This window comes from Marmota monax, unplaced genomic scaffold (assembly GCF_021218885.2).
Source record: "Marmota monax isolate L192 unplaced genomic scaffold, Marmota_monax_Labrador192_F-V1.1 WCK01_AAM20220418_F8-fsc00128, whole genome shotgun sequence".
Taxonomy (NCBI): domain Eukaryota; kingdom Metazoa; phylum Chordata; class Mammalia; order Rodentia; family Sciuridae; genus Marmota; species Marmota monax.
This window is the reverse complement of record NW_026693452.1, coordinates 582,877-598,516: the sequence shown is the minus strand read 5'-3', so window position 1 is coordinate 598,516 and position 15,640 is coordinate 582,877. Positions and strand designations below refer to the sequence as shown.

Below are 15,640 nucleotides of genomic sequence, written 5' to 3'. Positions count from 1 at the left end.
AGCATCAATTAAAAATTTTAATAATCATAAAAACAACAAAAAAATGAGTGAATCATGTGCACTGCAGGCAAGCTAATAACATAACTAATTTTGAAACCAATCCATTCGGTCACTCAAAAAGTACTGATTGAGTGCATGTTATGATCTAGAGACTATCCTAGGTATTAGGATACCAGGTCTATATAGACCCTAAACAGAGCAGACATCCCTACCCTGAGGAATGAAAGTCCATTGGTTTATATTCTTTAAACATCTGATCAGTGATCATCCTATTGTTACTTAAGCATGCTCTTGGAGGCTGGTGCCAAACCCACTTTCAGATCCCTGTGACAATCTTCAGTATTCTCCCTGGTAAATATCACTGCTTTCATTTCATTACATTTCTGGTGATGGCATAGAGTCCCTTGAAAATTAGTATACTTGGATGCTATCCACCTAGTATTTCCCTTAATCCAGTTCTGATTTCAAAGTGTTACCAAAACATGGCAAGTAATTTAGAAGAAAATTTAAAGTAATAAAAAGATTTAAATTCTTTTTTTGTTGTTGTAGTTTTTGGTTGTTGTTAAAAACAAAAGCTAATTAGGCAAGGTACTTTAACACTTCCAATTACTATAAAATTATGTACTTCCTTACATTACTGGGGTCTTTGTGCCCTGGTGAAGGAAAAGGAGAGAACAGTGGTTGTTAAAAGAGGAAAAAAAGAAGAAACAAAAACACATATTCTCAACACCCACAATTTAAGAAAATCTAGTATTTTAGTAACTTCCCTCATGTACTACCTGGAAATTTACATTAACAGGAAACTTTGCATCCGCCTCTGACTCTCCTTTTCCCATCCTTGGGTCTACTGGGATCTGTTAGTGGGCGGAAGACATTGTCATTGTTTATAATGTTCATAATCCTGCATGGATGTGAATGACATATATTTAGAAATCAAAATAAAGCTTTAGGAAGATCTTCAATTTAATGGAAACTAGTCTAGTCATTTGGGAACCACAAGAGCTTTTTAGGGAAAACCTGCCTCTTCCAGCTAGAGGAAGTGTGGGTGTATGGGGTCCCCATGACACCTGTGATGTCAGTTACCCCTGCCTGAGGCTGATTGGCTCTGAAGAGCTGCAGCAGAGTTTAAATTCCTGCACCATCAGAGAAGGGTTCAGAATAGCAACACAAGAGTGGCTTCATTGAGATTTCCTCTGTGAGAACTTCAACCGGTTTTTTGAGACTTTTTGGAAAAGACTTTGTGAACTCAAGAGGGTAAGGCTCTTTCATCATTTGATTTTAAAAGTAACTTTTGCTGTGTGTTAAATGACTTTTGTGTGTTAAATGTGTAAGTATTTTGAGGGGCATTATGCTTTACAGAGAAAGGTAGGGGAAAGCTAAAGTTTGGGTAAACACATTTCCCACTTTTATACCTTGTTAATGCCACAGTAAGAAATATTTAAATGATGGATTGGGTTAATAAAGTCAGATGCTTTTTATTTTTTGGAAATGCTCTAATTAGATGTGTTCATAGTATTTATGCAAGGGAAAGTTTACTGAACAGGAGGCTGATGGAAGGTCATTTCAAAGTTTAGCTTTAATTAGCAAAACAAACTTTTACATGTAGGCTTCCTAGAGATGAAGATGTGAAAGAATCTAAATCAGGCTGACAGGACTTCCAAAATATAGGCTTTAAATAAAAACCATTTAATATTGTTCATCTAGAGAGCATCCAGCAATGTTTATTATACACTAGATAAGTAATTGAAAGTATGTGCTAAGATCGCTGAAATGATGCAAGGGTGTGAAATTACAACGTGTTTCTGTTGGTTGGCTGGGTCTTCATGTTAGCATAATGCCTTGCATATAGTCAGAATTCTATAAATGTTGGATATGATTGTCTCTAATAACATTTTCTGGTTTAGAAGATGTAAGTATTAACTATGCACGTTATTTTTACTTGCTGCATTTACTTCACTTCTGCACTGATAGCACGAGTATCTGTCCTCCACATCAGAGAGGGGAGAGGTGATGAGGCCATGCATTCTGCATGACACCTAGAAGATCCCATGCGTAGTTTCAATGTTTCAAGCAAGCTGTCCTCTTCAGGAGCAATAATTTCTGGTTAGCTAAAGTCTTAGTTCAACTAAGGTCACATAGATTATCCTCCTGTTGATTAAAAACATGTGGACAAGCATTTTCTAAAGAGCATTATTATCATCCTCCAAATGGTTATGTGGGGCCAGTGTGCCTCAGATACTTAGTATCCTTCACACTACATTTGGGACACCCCTGAGTTATTTCACTGCAATTGAAGGCACGTAACATTAAATTCTCAACTGCAAAAGAATTACAATATGAAAGAATGTAATTTTTTATTGATTTATTTGTTTGGTTTTCTGAATTCCTGATAGAGTTCATGTCTTGACCAAATTTCATTTTATTTCAAAAGTAAAAATATAAAAAAAAATCTAGCAGGTTCTGGTTAGTTGGATTATGAGAAAAATTACTTCTGTGAGACCAGTTGTTTATTATTATTATTATTATACATTGCTGTACACTCAGTACCTAGAACAGCACCCGGCAGATTAAGCTGTTCTCAACAAATAAATACAATGTTCACTAATATTCTTTTTCCTCCCATTATTCTTGAGGATAACACTGTTTATTAAGAAAAAACAAACTATTTAATGTAATTGTTTTTCAAGGGGGGAAATCAAATTTTTATTTTCTTTATTTGCTCTATTTCTTTCATTCCAATTTATAGAAAAGATCTGTACTTTACATGTGAGTCTTAACTCTGAGGAAATTTCAGAACAGAATGGGTTTCCTTACTTAAGAACCTCAGCTTGGAACCCAAGCCACAATTGCCTCCTCCAGATCCCAGCTGTTTGGGTCTTTTCAACTCTGGGAAAACTTAACTTCAGAGAGGCTAAGAGTTCCACAAAGGGGAACTCAGGTCAAGGACATTGGTTTCCTTTTGTTACATGCTCTTGCTGTAGATTGACAGCATGCAGAATGTGAAAGAGACACCAACCAATCAAAAAGAACTTGGGATTCTGGATGCATAATTTTCAGGCTTGCAGCTATTTGTTAATTTATTTTTCAGAAGGTGGCTATGGCATATATGCTTCTACTAGCTTCTATACTAGCTGCAAAGTATAGAAGTTTGGTGCTCTCATTTGGAACTATACCTCACAAAAAGACCATTATTCTTATAAAAATACTATTTGTAAACCTAACATAGGATTTAAAATATGACTTTCTTTAATGCTTAAGAGTGGGCCTTATTCTTTGGCAGGCAAAATCAGCTTTTTCAGGACTGTAGAGTGTCTTTTATTTTACTTAACCAAGCTTCTACTGGGGAAATTATTGCTTTAGTTCATGGTGCTACATGGTATTTCTGGAAGCCTGAGCAAGTTAGTGCATTTTCCTTATGTTTCACAATACTCTGTTCCTGAGAAACTTGAACATTGGAAGCATGCACTTCCTTAGTAAAAAACCCTCAACATTCACTGGTTTAGAAGAGATGCAAAGTGACATCTCATTATTTTTCAATTACTTGATACTAGGGAAGCTAAAGAGAACTTGTAGGGAAGCTACAAAAGAACTTAGTGGTTGTTCACCTTACCAAGCCTGGAATATGTGCTAGTGCTCAGAGCATATGAGGGTGTCATTCTGTTTAAATTTCACTTGGAAAATTAAAATGATGAGTTGACTAACTTTCATTTGACATGTGAAGCTGAAACCATTTGCCTGTAGTTATTTTGAGAAAATCATATTTGGAAAATTTTAATTTCTTGAAGAATGAATCTTAAAAAAACCTCTTAAAATGTTGTTATCGTGGGAACTAAAGGGAAATGATAGCTCTTAAGCTATGTGAGGACAAGTGCATGGAGTATTGCATACATGGCATACATGTAGGGCCTCTGAGTGGCAAACAACACCCCCACCCAGGCATGTGAGCAGCAAACCGCTTACCCCATAGGCATAGCCCGAGGTGTGAGGCCGTGTGTTGCAGTCCCTCTGCTTGCTCCATGGCTGCTCCTCAATTGGTTGCTGCAAGGACAGTTGGCCAGAAATTGTATTGGTGACTGCCTGTAATCTGCTGAACTGCTGCTTGAGTACATATACATTGGTAACTGCGCAATAAAATCAGATCTGCTTCCTGCTTGGTCTTTGAGGTCTTGATTCGCAACTCCACAGCCACACTCTCCTCTACCCTGTTCTCGACCTCCTCACTGGACCAGAGAGAGCCCATGCAGAGCTACACTTGTTTTTGGTGCAGTTGGTCATTTTTGTGTATTCTTTTTAGTTGACCATAGGCAAAGGATTTAAGAAGATATAAAAATAATACCAAAACATAGAAACTAACATGTAACTTTTACTGAATTAGAAAAAAGAAAATAATACAAATTAATAATAATTTTCTGAATGGGGATAATGCTAATAATATAAAATAAGAGGCTCTGTTTGACCATTTGAATATGAAAGTATCCCTTCTCCTTAAGATTTCTATTATTTTCTTAAATGACAATAAGTAGATTAGATGATTTCTTGAGCTTAATGTGTCAGGCATGGTTCAGCATATTCAGATATTGAGCAGAAAATTCTTATTTTTGAGATCAAGCGTTAAAATCAAACATATTCCTCTGCTCACTGGACTGATTTTTTTATTCTGGAATTTGTGCATTCATATTTTTAAAAAGATTTACTAGGTGATACTAATATACAGCTAGGATGAGAATATTTGATGACTCTTTTGTTACTAGTTTAGTATACATTAAATGTTTCAAGAAAAATAATCAGCCAATATGAAATCTGAAATCAACTTGCAGGATTTAAAAAGTATACCTATGGAAGTGCATTGGACAAGTATTTTAGATCAGCTTTTAGGGCTTTCTAGTACAGGGCAAATGATTTTCCTTTAAATCTTTTCAATAACTTTTCACATTAGCATCCGGTAGGTCTACTTTTAGATACAGAACAAATTGTTTTTGGAATCACCAGTTCTTGAAGTGTGAAATGAAGCCACCTCTCAGAAAAATTCAGTTTGATTTGGCATGTCTCTTTCAGCATGATTCACAAGTGGATCCCAACCCTCTAATCTTCCCTAGATCTTTCAGTGCTGAGAATGACGCCTAAGAGAATTTAGCAGAGTCATGTATAATGTATGACTACCTGTATCACAGTAGATATTAAGAGCTTTCTGGAGCTGTAATATGAAGCCCGCCATAGTACATCTTTTGCAGATCAAGAAGAAAGTAGAAAAACAATTTATTTTGTCTAGACATCATTATGTGTTATACATGTGACTTAGAAGCCTGTGTGTGTGTGTGTATGTGTGTGTACACAAATACCCACCACCTATCAATGATGTCAACAAAAGAGAGTTTAGGGGGATTAGCTAGATTGCTGTGCCTACCAAGCTGCAGAAGTATCGTGAAAGTGAACGGCTAGACATTTCTCTGTTCCTTTTCCTTTATTTTTTCCCATTTATCACATTTTTATGTGTTAGTGAAGAAGTGTTTTTAGACTTTCTCATTGAAAGTTTTCAGTTTGTCTCTTAGGGGTGAAGTCTTAGTTTATTTTTTTAAAGAGCTCTATGGAGATATAATTTGCAAACTGCATACTTTGCCTACTTGAAGGATATGGTTTCCTGGGTTGGGTGCATAGATGGGTGCAGTACCTCTACCTGTAATGAAGGACACAGAAGTTTTATACCAGGCTAAAGAAATCAAGGAGCTTCAACTTTTTGCCACGATCACTTTTAGAAGATTTACATCACCTGTGAAAGACATTCTGCACCCCCTATCCATCACTCCTCAACCCACCTTACCAAGCCTGAGCAACCACTAATCTAGTCTCTAGACATTTCCTATAAAAGGCATCATACAAATGTGGTCTTTTATGTCTGGCTTATTTCACTTGCATAATGTTTTCAAGGTTCCTCTACATTGTAGGATCTATCACTGCTTTATTTTATGGCTGAATAATATTCTGTTGTATGGATATAATGCACTTATTTATTAATTTATAAGTTGATGGGTATTTTTATGATTTTTTTAAGTAGAAAGAAACTTAAAAAGTTGAAGTTCCTTGATTTCTTTAGTCTGGCCTAAAACTTCTGTGTCCTTCATTACAGGTAGAGGCATCTCACCCAACTATGAAGACCAGCATCCTGCTTGTGTGCTTTTGGGGGTTATCCTGTGCTCTCCCAGTAAGTGTCAGGATGGGGCATATGTACATATATGCCTTTAAATCTAAAATCCCACTATTTTCATTGGCCATGAGCCCAAGTAACTGAGTATATTCCAGTCAGATGATAATAGTAATTTCTTAGAAAACTTTGTAATATCCAAGAAATTTCTTATTCTGTTTAGTTAATCCAATAGATACTAATTACCAATAACTAATTTCCCACAATGAGCAGTGGTTCTTAAATTGTCACCCATACCTAAAGGGTCAGGATCTATTAGCACTTAATTTGTCTATTAGCAAATTTTGAGGTCCTACTTTTTACCTACTAATTTAGACATAATAGGAATGGGACTCAGCCATCTGTCTTTTAACAAGACACCTAGGTGATCTGATGCAGGGTAAAATTTGACTACCACTGCTCCTAAGTATATAGAGTGTTAACTGCTGCCTTTGAAGTTTCTCACTGTTTATTTTTTTGGTGCAGGGGATTGAACCCAGGGTCTTATACAAAGTAGGCAAGTGCTTGGCTATTGAGTGATACTCTCGGCCCTCTTGGAAGTTTCTCTATGGTTTAACCATTAATCTTATTTTTTTCTAGGTAGCCAGATATCAAAATACTGAAACTGAGAGCTCTGAAGAATGGAAGGTGAGTATAGATATTAGTTTTTAAAATATTTCAATTTAAATATATGATTAGAATGACCCGATGAGTTCATTGCAGATGCTGAAATTGCTAGTGTGTTATGACCCTTTTAATAGCCTAAGATATAGGCAGTAAGATATGCAATTTTTAGTTCATATGAGAAAATAATACTTCAATTCCAACTTAATAGTGTAATTTGGTGAGGAACATCTTTTTCTTTTAGTTTTTTTCTTATAGTAGATGTGTGGAGTAGTGCAAGGGGGTGAATAAACAGTGAAACAAGATAGTCCGTGAGAGATTAGGATTTGAAATCTGTTTAAATAGGAGATGTCTAGTAGACAGGAAGTCAAGTCCAGTGAGGTAAGAAAAGAAGAAAGAATGAGAGGACACTAGAGTGTTTGGAATGAAGGTGATGCTTACTGATGTTGAACTCTTCATAACCCAGTAATTGGTAACACAAGAATCATTGCCAGGCATGTTTCTGAGGATTTTATATGTTTTGAACTTCTTACCTTTCCAACAAGCCAATGGATTAGACATCATATTTTATTTCCATTTTACAGATGAGACAACTGAGGCACAGAGAGTAATATAGTCAGTCTATGTTATGTGGCTAATAAGTATTAGAGCCATACTGAATTTATGTCACTTGGCTCCAGAATCAATTCTTAACCAGGGTGACATGTCGCTTTTAGGAAGTGGGTCAGATAGACCTAGGATATCTCTAAATTCTCAAGACTGACACTGGAACTAAGAGTTAAAATCTTATGCTAACACAGAGCATTTTATCCACGACTTTGTTTCTTACTGGCTTTTGCTTATGACACAACTTGGGCCAGTGCTTTTGGTGATGGCCAAATAACGTCAGAGTCCTGATGTGGGGTCCTGCCCCTGCCTTGGGCTAGTATAGACATTGCAGGGTATATTATGAACTTCCATGGGAGAAGTCAATAGGCTAGTTAATTTATAAGCATTTATCATTTAACCAGAGACTCACAAGCATGCCTAATTCTCAAGTCTAGCCTTGGCATGAGAAAAATATCCATGTCTTGTTTTCTTCCACCCATTAATTCTAAATGATAACTGACTGGCGTGGAGTTCGCCATTGTGCCAGCCTGCAGTATCACATAGAAAAGGCAAATGATTACAGCTTCTTTCTCTGAGACATCCCCAGCCTGGCACTGCTGAGAGGCATGTTGAAGACACACAATAGCAACACCCCCTTGCTCTACTTGGTGCCTTGGGTTGCCACTCAGAACCTTGTCCGGCTCAAGGGAAAGGAGAAAGGGGAAAGGGGGTATGGGGGGCTGGGAGTGGGACAGAAGTTGCTCAGGCATTCTTTTTTAATATTTATTTTTTAGTTTTAGGTGAACACAATATCTTTATTTTACATTTATGTGGTGCTGAGGATGGAACCCAGTGCCTTATGCATGCTAGGGGAGCATTCTACCACTGAGCCACAACCCCAGCCCTCAGACATTCTTTTTTAATGTTATTTTTTTGTTAGAGCTTTATAGTTATACACTAGAATTGTGTTCATCCTGACAAACTCATTCATGTATGGAATTTGACTGATTCACCCTTTTCTCTCCTGTCCTTCCCCTCTCTCATTCTCCTCCTCCTCTCTATTAGATTTCCTTTCATTCATCTATTTTTTTTTGTATTTTGGATATTTTTACTTATGCATAAAGGTGAAATTCCCTGTGATATGTTTATATAAACACATAATATGATTTTTAAGAATTCATTCTTCATTGCTTCCCTTACCTATCCCTTCTCTCTGCCTCTTGGTCTCCTTCTACTCTGCTGATCTTTCCCTTTATCTTTGTGTTATACTATTGCTCAGACATTCTTATAGTTCTCACAAGACTAAGGAAAGTGAAATAAATTGCAACTATGAATACATATTTGGCATTCAATTTTAATATCAGTGCTCTTCAGTGACTCAAGAAAGATATAATGGTTTTATCAGTTCAATTTTGTGTATTGAATTTGATAAGGTGGATGTTCTCAAAATGTATTATTTCTTTACATTACATTGACTAGTCCTCAAGATGCTTCTGAAGGCATTAGCCAATCCCATCCTCACACCGGCCTTATAGGTGAAGCACAGAGGGTGTTAATTTTCTTAACTTATGAATAAGAAACTGATAGGTATATTGAATTGCCCACCTTCACACGGAGTAACAGACCACTCCAGCTTATGTGGGTCTTACGGGTCTCCTAGAATATATGACTTTCACTGCTAACACCAGGATGATTGGCTGGAGAATAGAAACTCAAACCAATGAGTTCACTGAGGCTAAAAATTTGGATTCTGGGCTATAACATTATTATCCTAGTTTTATTACCTCTAAGTTGTATGAACTTCAAAGCAAGTATACATATATATGTATATCTATCTATATCTATCTATCTCTATATATATAATATACATGTATATTATTTATACACACACATATACATATATGCATACATACCTGTCTATATATTTGTAAGCAAAGTATCAGATATACAAAAAATATTCTAGGTTTTTTAGTACTTTTCATTTTACCTTTATTTTCCCATAAAACTTCATTATTACTTATGTAAGTTGCAAAATATGTACCAGAAAACGTAAAAAAATCACCTAAAATTATTCCAAATATTTGCAGTGATGTAATACACTTATGAAAGAGTAATTTGTATTCCTTTCTTTTTTTTCCCCCAGGGTCATTTGGCTCAGTCACCAACACCACCCACGGTAACTCTTTATTTTTGTCATAAACATGTCATGAAGTAACTTTAACACTCTTTTCATTGCCTTTTACCATTTTGAAAGTAGTAAATACAAACTTGAAGCAATTGATGTGGATCATATTTTTTCCTTTCCTGAGGAATTACTAAAAGGAAAATAAATGTTTATTTTCCCTTTCAGGAGAACAGTGAGTCATCAGAAGAAAGTAAAGTTAGCTCAGAGGAACAGGTAATTAAGAAGGCCTTGCTTAACTTTTCTAGCTACTTAGAAATTGAAGGAAATGATGGTAGATTAAGTTACCTGGCAACAGTTCTAAATATAATATTTCCTAACCATTGGGCTATGCTGGCTAAATAGTCCCATAAAATAAGAAGGGAAAAATGAGTGGGGAGAATTCAGGTGTGGACATGCTGTTCATTCCATTTTTACCATCTGAGACATTGTGGCCCTAAATGTCCCTCCTAGTTAAAAAAATAACCACGTACCTGTGAGCACATGCCAATGGTTATTACGTCTGCTAGACAGCACGGGCTCACTCAGTAATCTGAAATATTGCAAAAATAGAGCAGTTCAGGAAAGGAAAGGAAAACTATTCTGGCTAAAATGAGGTGCCCACTGGCCTGGAGCACTCTGTCATGTCAAGAGCACAGTTGAGGAGAGCAGGGGGGAGTAGAGGAAAGCTGTGGGGCAGGAGCTTGAAAAGAGCTGTTTTGGCAGTGACTTTGATAGTCTCATCTTTGGTCCTGGGGATAAGAAAAGCAGTCTTAGCTTATATATCTTTATTAAGAAATCTACTTCTTAAATTTTATTTTTTTCTGAGACTAAATGTTATTACTTTTTAAGCGGTTCTATCTTTTTACTTCTTCATATATTTATTTTTGTATTGCTAGGGGTTTAGCCCAGGGCTGCACATATGCTAGGCAAGCACTCAGCCACTGAGCTACACCCCCAACCCTGTCCTATCACCATGACCAAACTCAACCCTGTAGGGAGGTCCAGAGATTCCAGCAATGTTTTTTCTCTGTGAAACTTTTCACCCACGTTGCATTCTACACTCAGCCAGTGTTAAAAGATGAATTATCAGACTGTTTAACCCTAATTACTAATGGCTTGTCAGAAGAACATTCTAGAAGTTAAAAGCATAGAGTTGGGGAAATGCTTTTTCCTGAAGATTTTGTGATTTATCACCTTAAAATTCTCAAGCAAGAGTGACAACTCCTGCTTGAGAAGGGTATGATGATGCTTAAGGAGGTAGGGTGGGCTCAACCCGCACATTTCCACCATACCAGTGCAGAATTCGTGTGCTGGGAAGAGACGGTAACATCATGTACTCCAGATGGGAACCCAGACACTGATCAGTGGGAACATGTGGTGAAAGAAAGAAAGGAAGGAAGGAAGGAAAACAATTTTGGCAAGTATGCTTTGTTGTAATGAGAGCCAGATTTTTCCAGGGCATAATGTATGAAGACCCACTGTGCTCTCTTATCTGTGCAGAGCATGTAGTTGCTTTTTTAAATGTGACAATCTCTCTGACCTCACACTTAGAATCCAGCTGCCTTGAGAGCCACACTAGTTAGTTTTGCCTTCTGAGACTTCATAAGCAACTCTCTCTCTGTGCTCATGAAATAGGAACATGACTTGGGTGAGACATTTATACATCTCACTATGATATTTTATTTTTATTTGTACTTAAAGTTTCATCAGAAAGTAAATGGGTCATTTTAAGTTAACTGAATATTTTTAAAAATTCCACTTGAAACTACACAATTTGATGGGTATTATAAACTAACTCCTTGATGTACAAAAAGATTTCTGAGGGGCCTAAAGTGCAGCTGCAGAGCACTTGCCTAGCACAAACAAGACCCTGGGTTTGATTCTCAGCACTGCAAAAAAGAAAAAAAATATCTGAGTTTTGTTTAAGAAATCATATTTACAATATGATTTAAGTTCCATAAATGTGATTTCCAGAAAGATTTTTGAGAAAAAACTTTGCAGCATTGAGTAGGGGCCACCTGTACAAAATGGGAGAACTTGAGTTTCAATTCCTTTTCCTTCTTATTTGAGCTCTGTCGAGATGTTTAAATTGATCGTAGGTTAGAAGAGAAGGAAGGAAGCAGAAAAAGCCCAGATAAACACTAGATAACTCCCTCCTTATCAGGTCCTGGAGTGACCCTGTTTGTTAACTCCAAATCCAGGCAAATGTGGACCCCAGTGACAGTGCTGAGCTGGAGGATGACCTGGGCTCTGATGATCGTCAGTATGTTTATAGACCAGCTGGTGGCCTCTCTAGAAGTACAGGAAAAGAAGAGGATAAAGATGATGATGAAGATGATAGTGGAGATGACACCTTTGCTGATGAGGACAATGGCCCGTGGCCTGAGGAGAGAACAGGAGGTGGAATCTCCAGAGCTGATGGTGATGATTCTGCTGATGCCACACGATCCAGTGAAGATAGCACCTCACCAGAAGACAGTGCCCAGGACACCACCAGTGACAGCAGGGACCTTGACCACGAAGATGATGTAGGCAGCAGGGCTGAGGGACGTGACTTTACTCAGGAGAGTGAGAGTGAGGAGGACTGGGTGGGAGGTGGCAGTGAGGGGGAGAGTAGCCATGGGGATGGCTCTGAGTTTGACGATGAGGGAATGCAGAGTGATGACCCTGACAGCACTAGGAGAGATAGGGGCAACTCCAGAATGAGCAGTGCTGGTGTCAAATCAAAAGAATCAAAAAGGGACAATGAGCAGGTAAGCGCTCAGGATTCTGGTGAGAGTCAATTAGTGGAGTATTCCAGTAGGAAGTTTTTCAGAAAGTCCCGGATTTCTGAAGAAGATGGCGGAGGTGAGCTCAATGGTGGCTACACAATGGAAGAAGTCAAGAGTGACTCCAACTCTAAAGAAGCTGACCTCGGCCAATCCAGGGAAGATAGCAAGAGTGAGTCTCAAGAGGACAGCAAGGAGAGTCGGTCTCAGGAAGACAGTGAAAATGCACAGGACCCCAGCAGTGAGTCCAGCCAGGAGGTTGACTTGGCCTCTCAAGAAAGCAGTAGTGAGTCTGAGGAACAGGTGGTGAGTGAGTCCAGGGGCGACAACCCAGATAATGTCAGTCGTGCAGGCGACCAGAAAGACAGTGACTCCAGCCAGGAGGACAGCCTGAATACCTTCTCCAGTTCAGAGAGCGAATCCAGAGAGGAGCAAGCTGACAGCGAGTCCAATGAGAGCCTGAAACTCTCAGAGGAAAGCCCAGAGTCCACCGAGGACGAGAACAGTTCCAGCCAGGAGGGCCTCCAGTCTCAGAGCACCTCAGCAGAGAGCCAGAGTGATGAGAGCCGGTCCGAGCAGGACAGCCAGTCTGAGGAGGAGCCTGACAGTGATTCTCAGGACAGCAGCAGATCAAAAGAAGACAGCAACTCCACTGAGAGCACCTCAAGCAGTGAGGAGGATGGCCAGCCCAAAAACATGGAAGTGGACAGCAGAAAATTAACAGTTGATGCTTATCACAACAAACCCATCGGGGACCAAGACGACAATGACTGCCAAGATGGCTACTAGCATCCACTTTCCTAAGAAGTGGCTCTCACAGAAAGGACTTGTGGGGGCTTTAGACTAGGGAAGCCATTACAGCTGTAATTTATTGATATTTTGATCAGAAAGATAACCAGAGGCCATTTCTTTCTGAAAGGAATTGTTGGACATTACACTGGTTTCTAGGGTGTCACCATTCCATAGAAATTTAAATAAGTGGAATGATAGCGAAGTACACTCAATGAGATCAGAAGTAAGGAAAGATGTGCCTTATAACTCACAGTGAAATAATTCCCAACTCATTAACCAGACAGACAGTTATGGAGGTCCTGTTATGGCCCAGGCATTGTGCTAGGTGCTGGGGGTTGTAAGGAAGCTTCAGATTTGTTTCTTGCTCCTGAGGAGCTTATAGAGAGACACATAAAGCTCAAGAGTTAGTGGGATAAAATATGGTTAGAAGAGAATAACAAGAATTGGAACAATGTACCTGGTAAATGTCCTAGCAGAGGTAGAAATGAGATTTATGGAGTGCAGAAGGGGAGACTAAGTTTGCCTCAGAAAATTAATGAGCTTTTCAGTGGAAAAGCCAGTGGAGTTGGAGGGTTGCATAGCATTTCTCTATTGAGGACAAAAGAATTCTATTTTGGGGTTAAACACTAATTCTTAAGCAATTAAATATTTACTTTGTGAAAGCACTTTGAAATGATGGCACAGTGGGGTGTTTTGGGAAACAGAACACTTTTTTTTTTCTGACTAAGGTTTCCTATGCAATGATTTTGTGGGGCTTCCATGACTGCCTTCAGGGTGATGGTGTGGAGGATTGGGCAGGAGAAAATGGGGAACGAAATCCATCTTTACATAGAGAATTTTAGCTTTATTTTTTCCCCTAAAATCAGTTTATGTGCAATGCTAAAAAAAATTGTCTTCTGAGTTCTTTAAATGTGTTGTAAAATTCTGTGTATAGGATGCAATTGATTTTTTTTGTCAAATACCATTTGAAATGTTACCTCAACATAAAATATTTGTTTTATAATAAAGTTAATAATAACCAAAAGAAATATATGCATTTTTTGTTATAGTAGTGTCTGTTATCAGGATGTATTTATGGTAAAGAACTGTTTCTTTAAAACATAACATTGCAGAATAGTTTATCAGTTTTCTCTCTTAAAATGAAAGATTTTCTTAAATTCTTTGAAATGTTTTTTTTGTAGCATTTTGATAAAATTACATGTTGCTTGTGATATTTCCACTAAATGTAGATGTTGTGTGGAAAAAAAATGAAGCAAGCTCTTGATTTTGTTGGAATCCGCACCAACAGCTCCTGATGTTTCACATTAGTTCTAGTTAGTCTCAGACTCTCATTTGTGTACACTCTGGAAGCTACAGGGAAACATATTTCTTATATTTTAATTCCTATGAAGGAAATGATTTACCTCATCCCTTCATTTCCAATGTGTCTTTACCCAAACACCAATGTGTGTGTGCTTCCACTGGAGCACCCCAGAATTCTCCTGCATGTCTGTTAAGGAAATCAACGACTTTCCACCTTCCTTCTGACCCTTCTATTCTTTTACACGGCTCCCTCACAAAGTCAAAGCTTCATTCCCTTGAGGAGATTTAAAAAATAAAAATGTGTGTATATATGTATATGTGTGTGTGTGTGTATCCTCCCCTTTTGAGATTTTAATTTAGTAGATATGAAGTGAGACCCAGAGTTCTGTATTTTTAAAAGGCTCCCAGGAGATTATGATGGAGCCTACCCAAGTACCTTACATTTGGGTTCAATGGCTCTTTATGTTAATTATCTAGCTTCATTAAACTACAGGTTCCTGCTGACCCACAACTCTTTCTGAGGAGAACTGCCACATGCTTGGATCCTGGAGGCATAGGTGACTAGGCCTTCTAACCATTCAAATGCCCCATGTCACCATAGCTAACTGGATGGGATAAGCACCTGACCCCAGGGAAACTGGTTAAGTGTGATCCCCAGCCTCCAAGGAGGATGTTGCTTCAACATGAATGATGATTGTTTGGGGTCTAATCTAACTTTTACTCTCTGTAGATTTGAATATTTAGGGACAGAGAGGTCAGAAAGTGGTCAGAAAAAAAGAAAGAAATACACAAAAAGGCAGATATAGATACCAGGCTATATCTTATTCATGTGAAGAACAAAATGAAAATTATTGAACTCCTGATGCTGAGGGGCAAACTGATAATCTTCTTACTTGTATGGTTGGATTATGACTCTCGTATTGCCTCCAGGCCTTCCCAGATTTCTATGATGTTCCTTTTCCTGGAGTGCCACCTGTGTCCTCTTAATATGCCCAGCTGTCTTGAGGAAACCTGAGTGAATCTTTGTTCTTTGCAACCAAAATGCCTAATGATCCCAGACTCATTAACTCATTCATTAAGTTAGCCAGGGTTCCTAGGTATGGTCCTGTAACTCCTTAACTAAGTCAACTCGCAGGACTTTTAAAAGGAAGAATAATAATGGGAGAGAATAAGAATGAAAGCCTATATGGTGAGCATAAATGAGAACAGAAGAAGTTCATGCAT

At 38.1% G+C, this 15,640-nt stretch overlaps 1 protein-coding gene across 1 annotated transcript; it reads left to right on the top strand.

Moving 5' to 3' along the window:
• Nucleotides 1-1,161: 1,161 nt before the first annotated feature.
• Nucleotides 1,162-14,085, top strand: Dmp1 (dentin matrix acidic phosphoprotein 1). The gene is made up of 6 exons (XM_046457644.2): nucleotides 1,162-1,254; nucleotides 6,125-6,199; nucleotides 6,779-6,826; nucleotides 9,534-9,566; nucleotides 9,741-9,788; nucleotides 11,756-14,085. Exons 2-6 carry the CDS (start codon nucleotides 6,146-6,148, stop codon nucleotides 13,109-13,111), a joined length of 1,539 nt encoding a protein of 512 aa, XP_046313600.1. The 5' UTR covers nucleotides 1,162-1,254; nucleotides 6,125-6,145; the 3' UTR covers nucleotides 13,112-14,085.
• The last annotated feature ends 1,555 nt before the right edge of the window (nucleotides 14,086-15,640 follow it).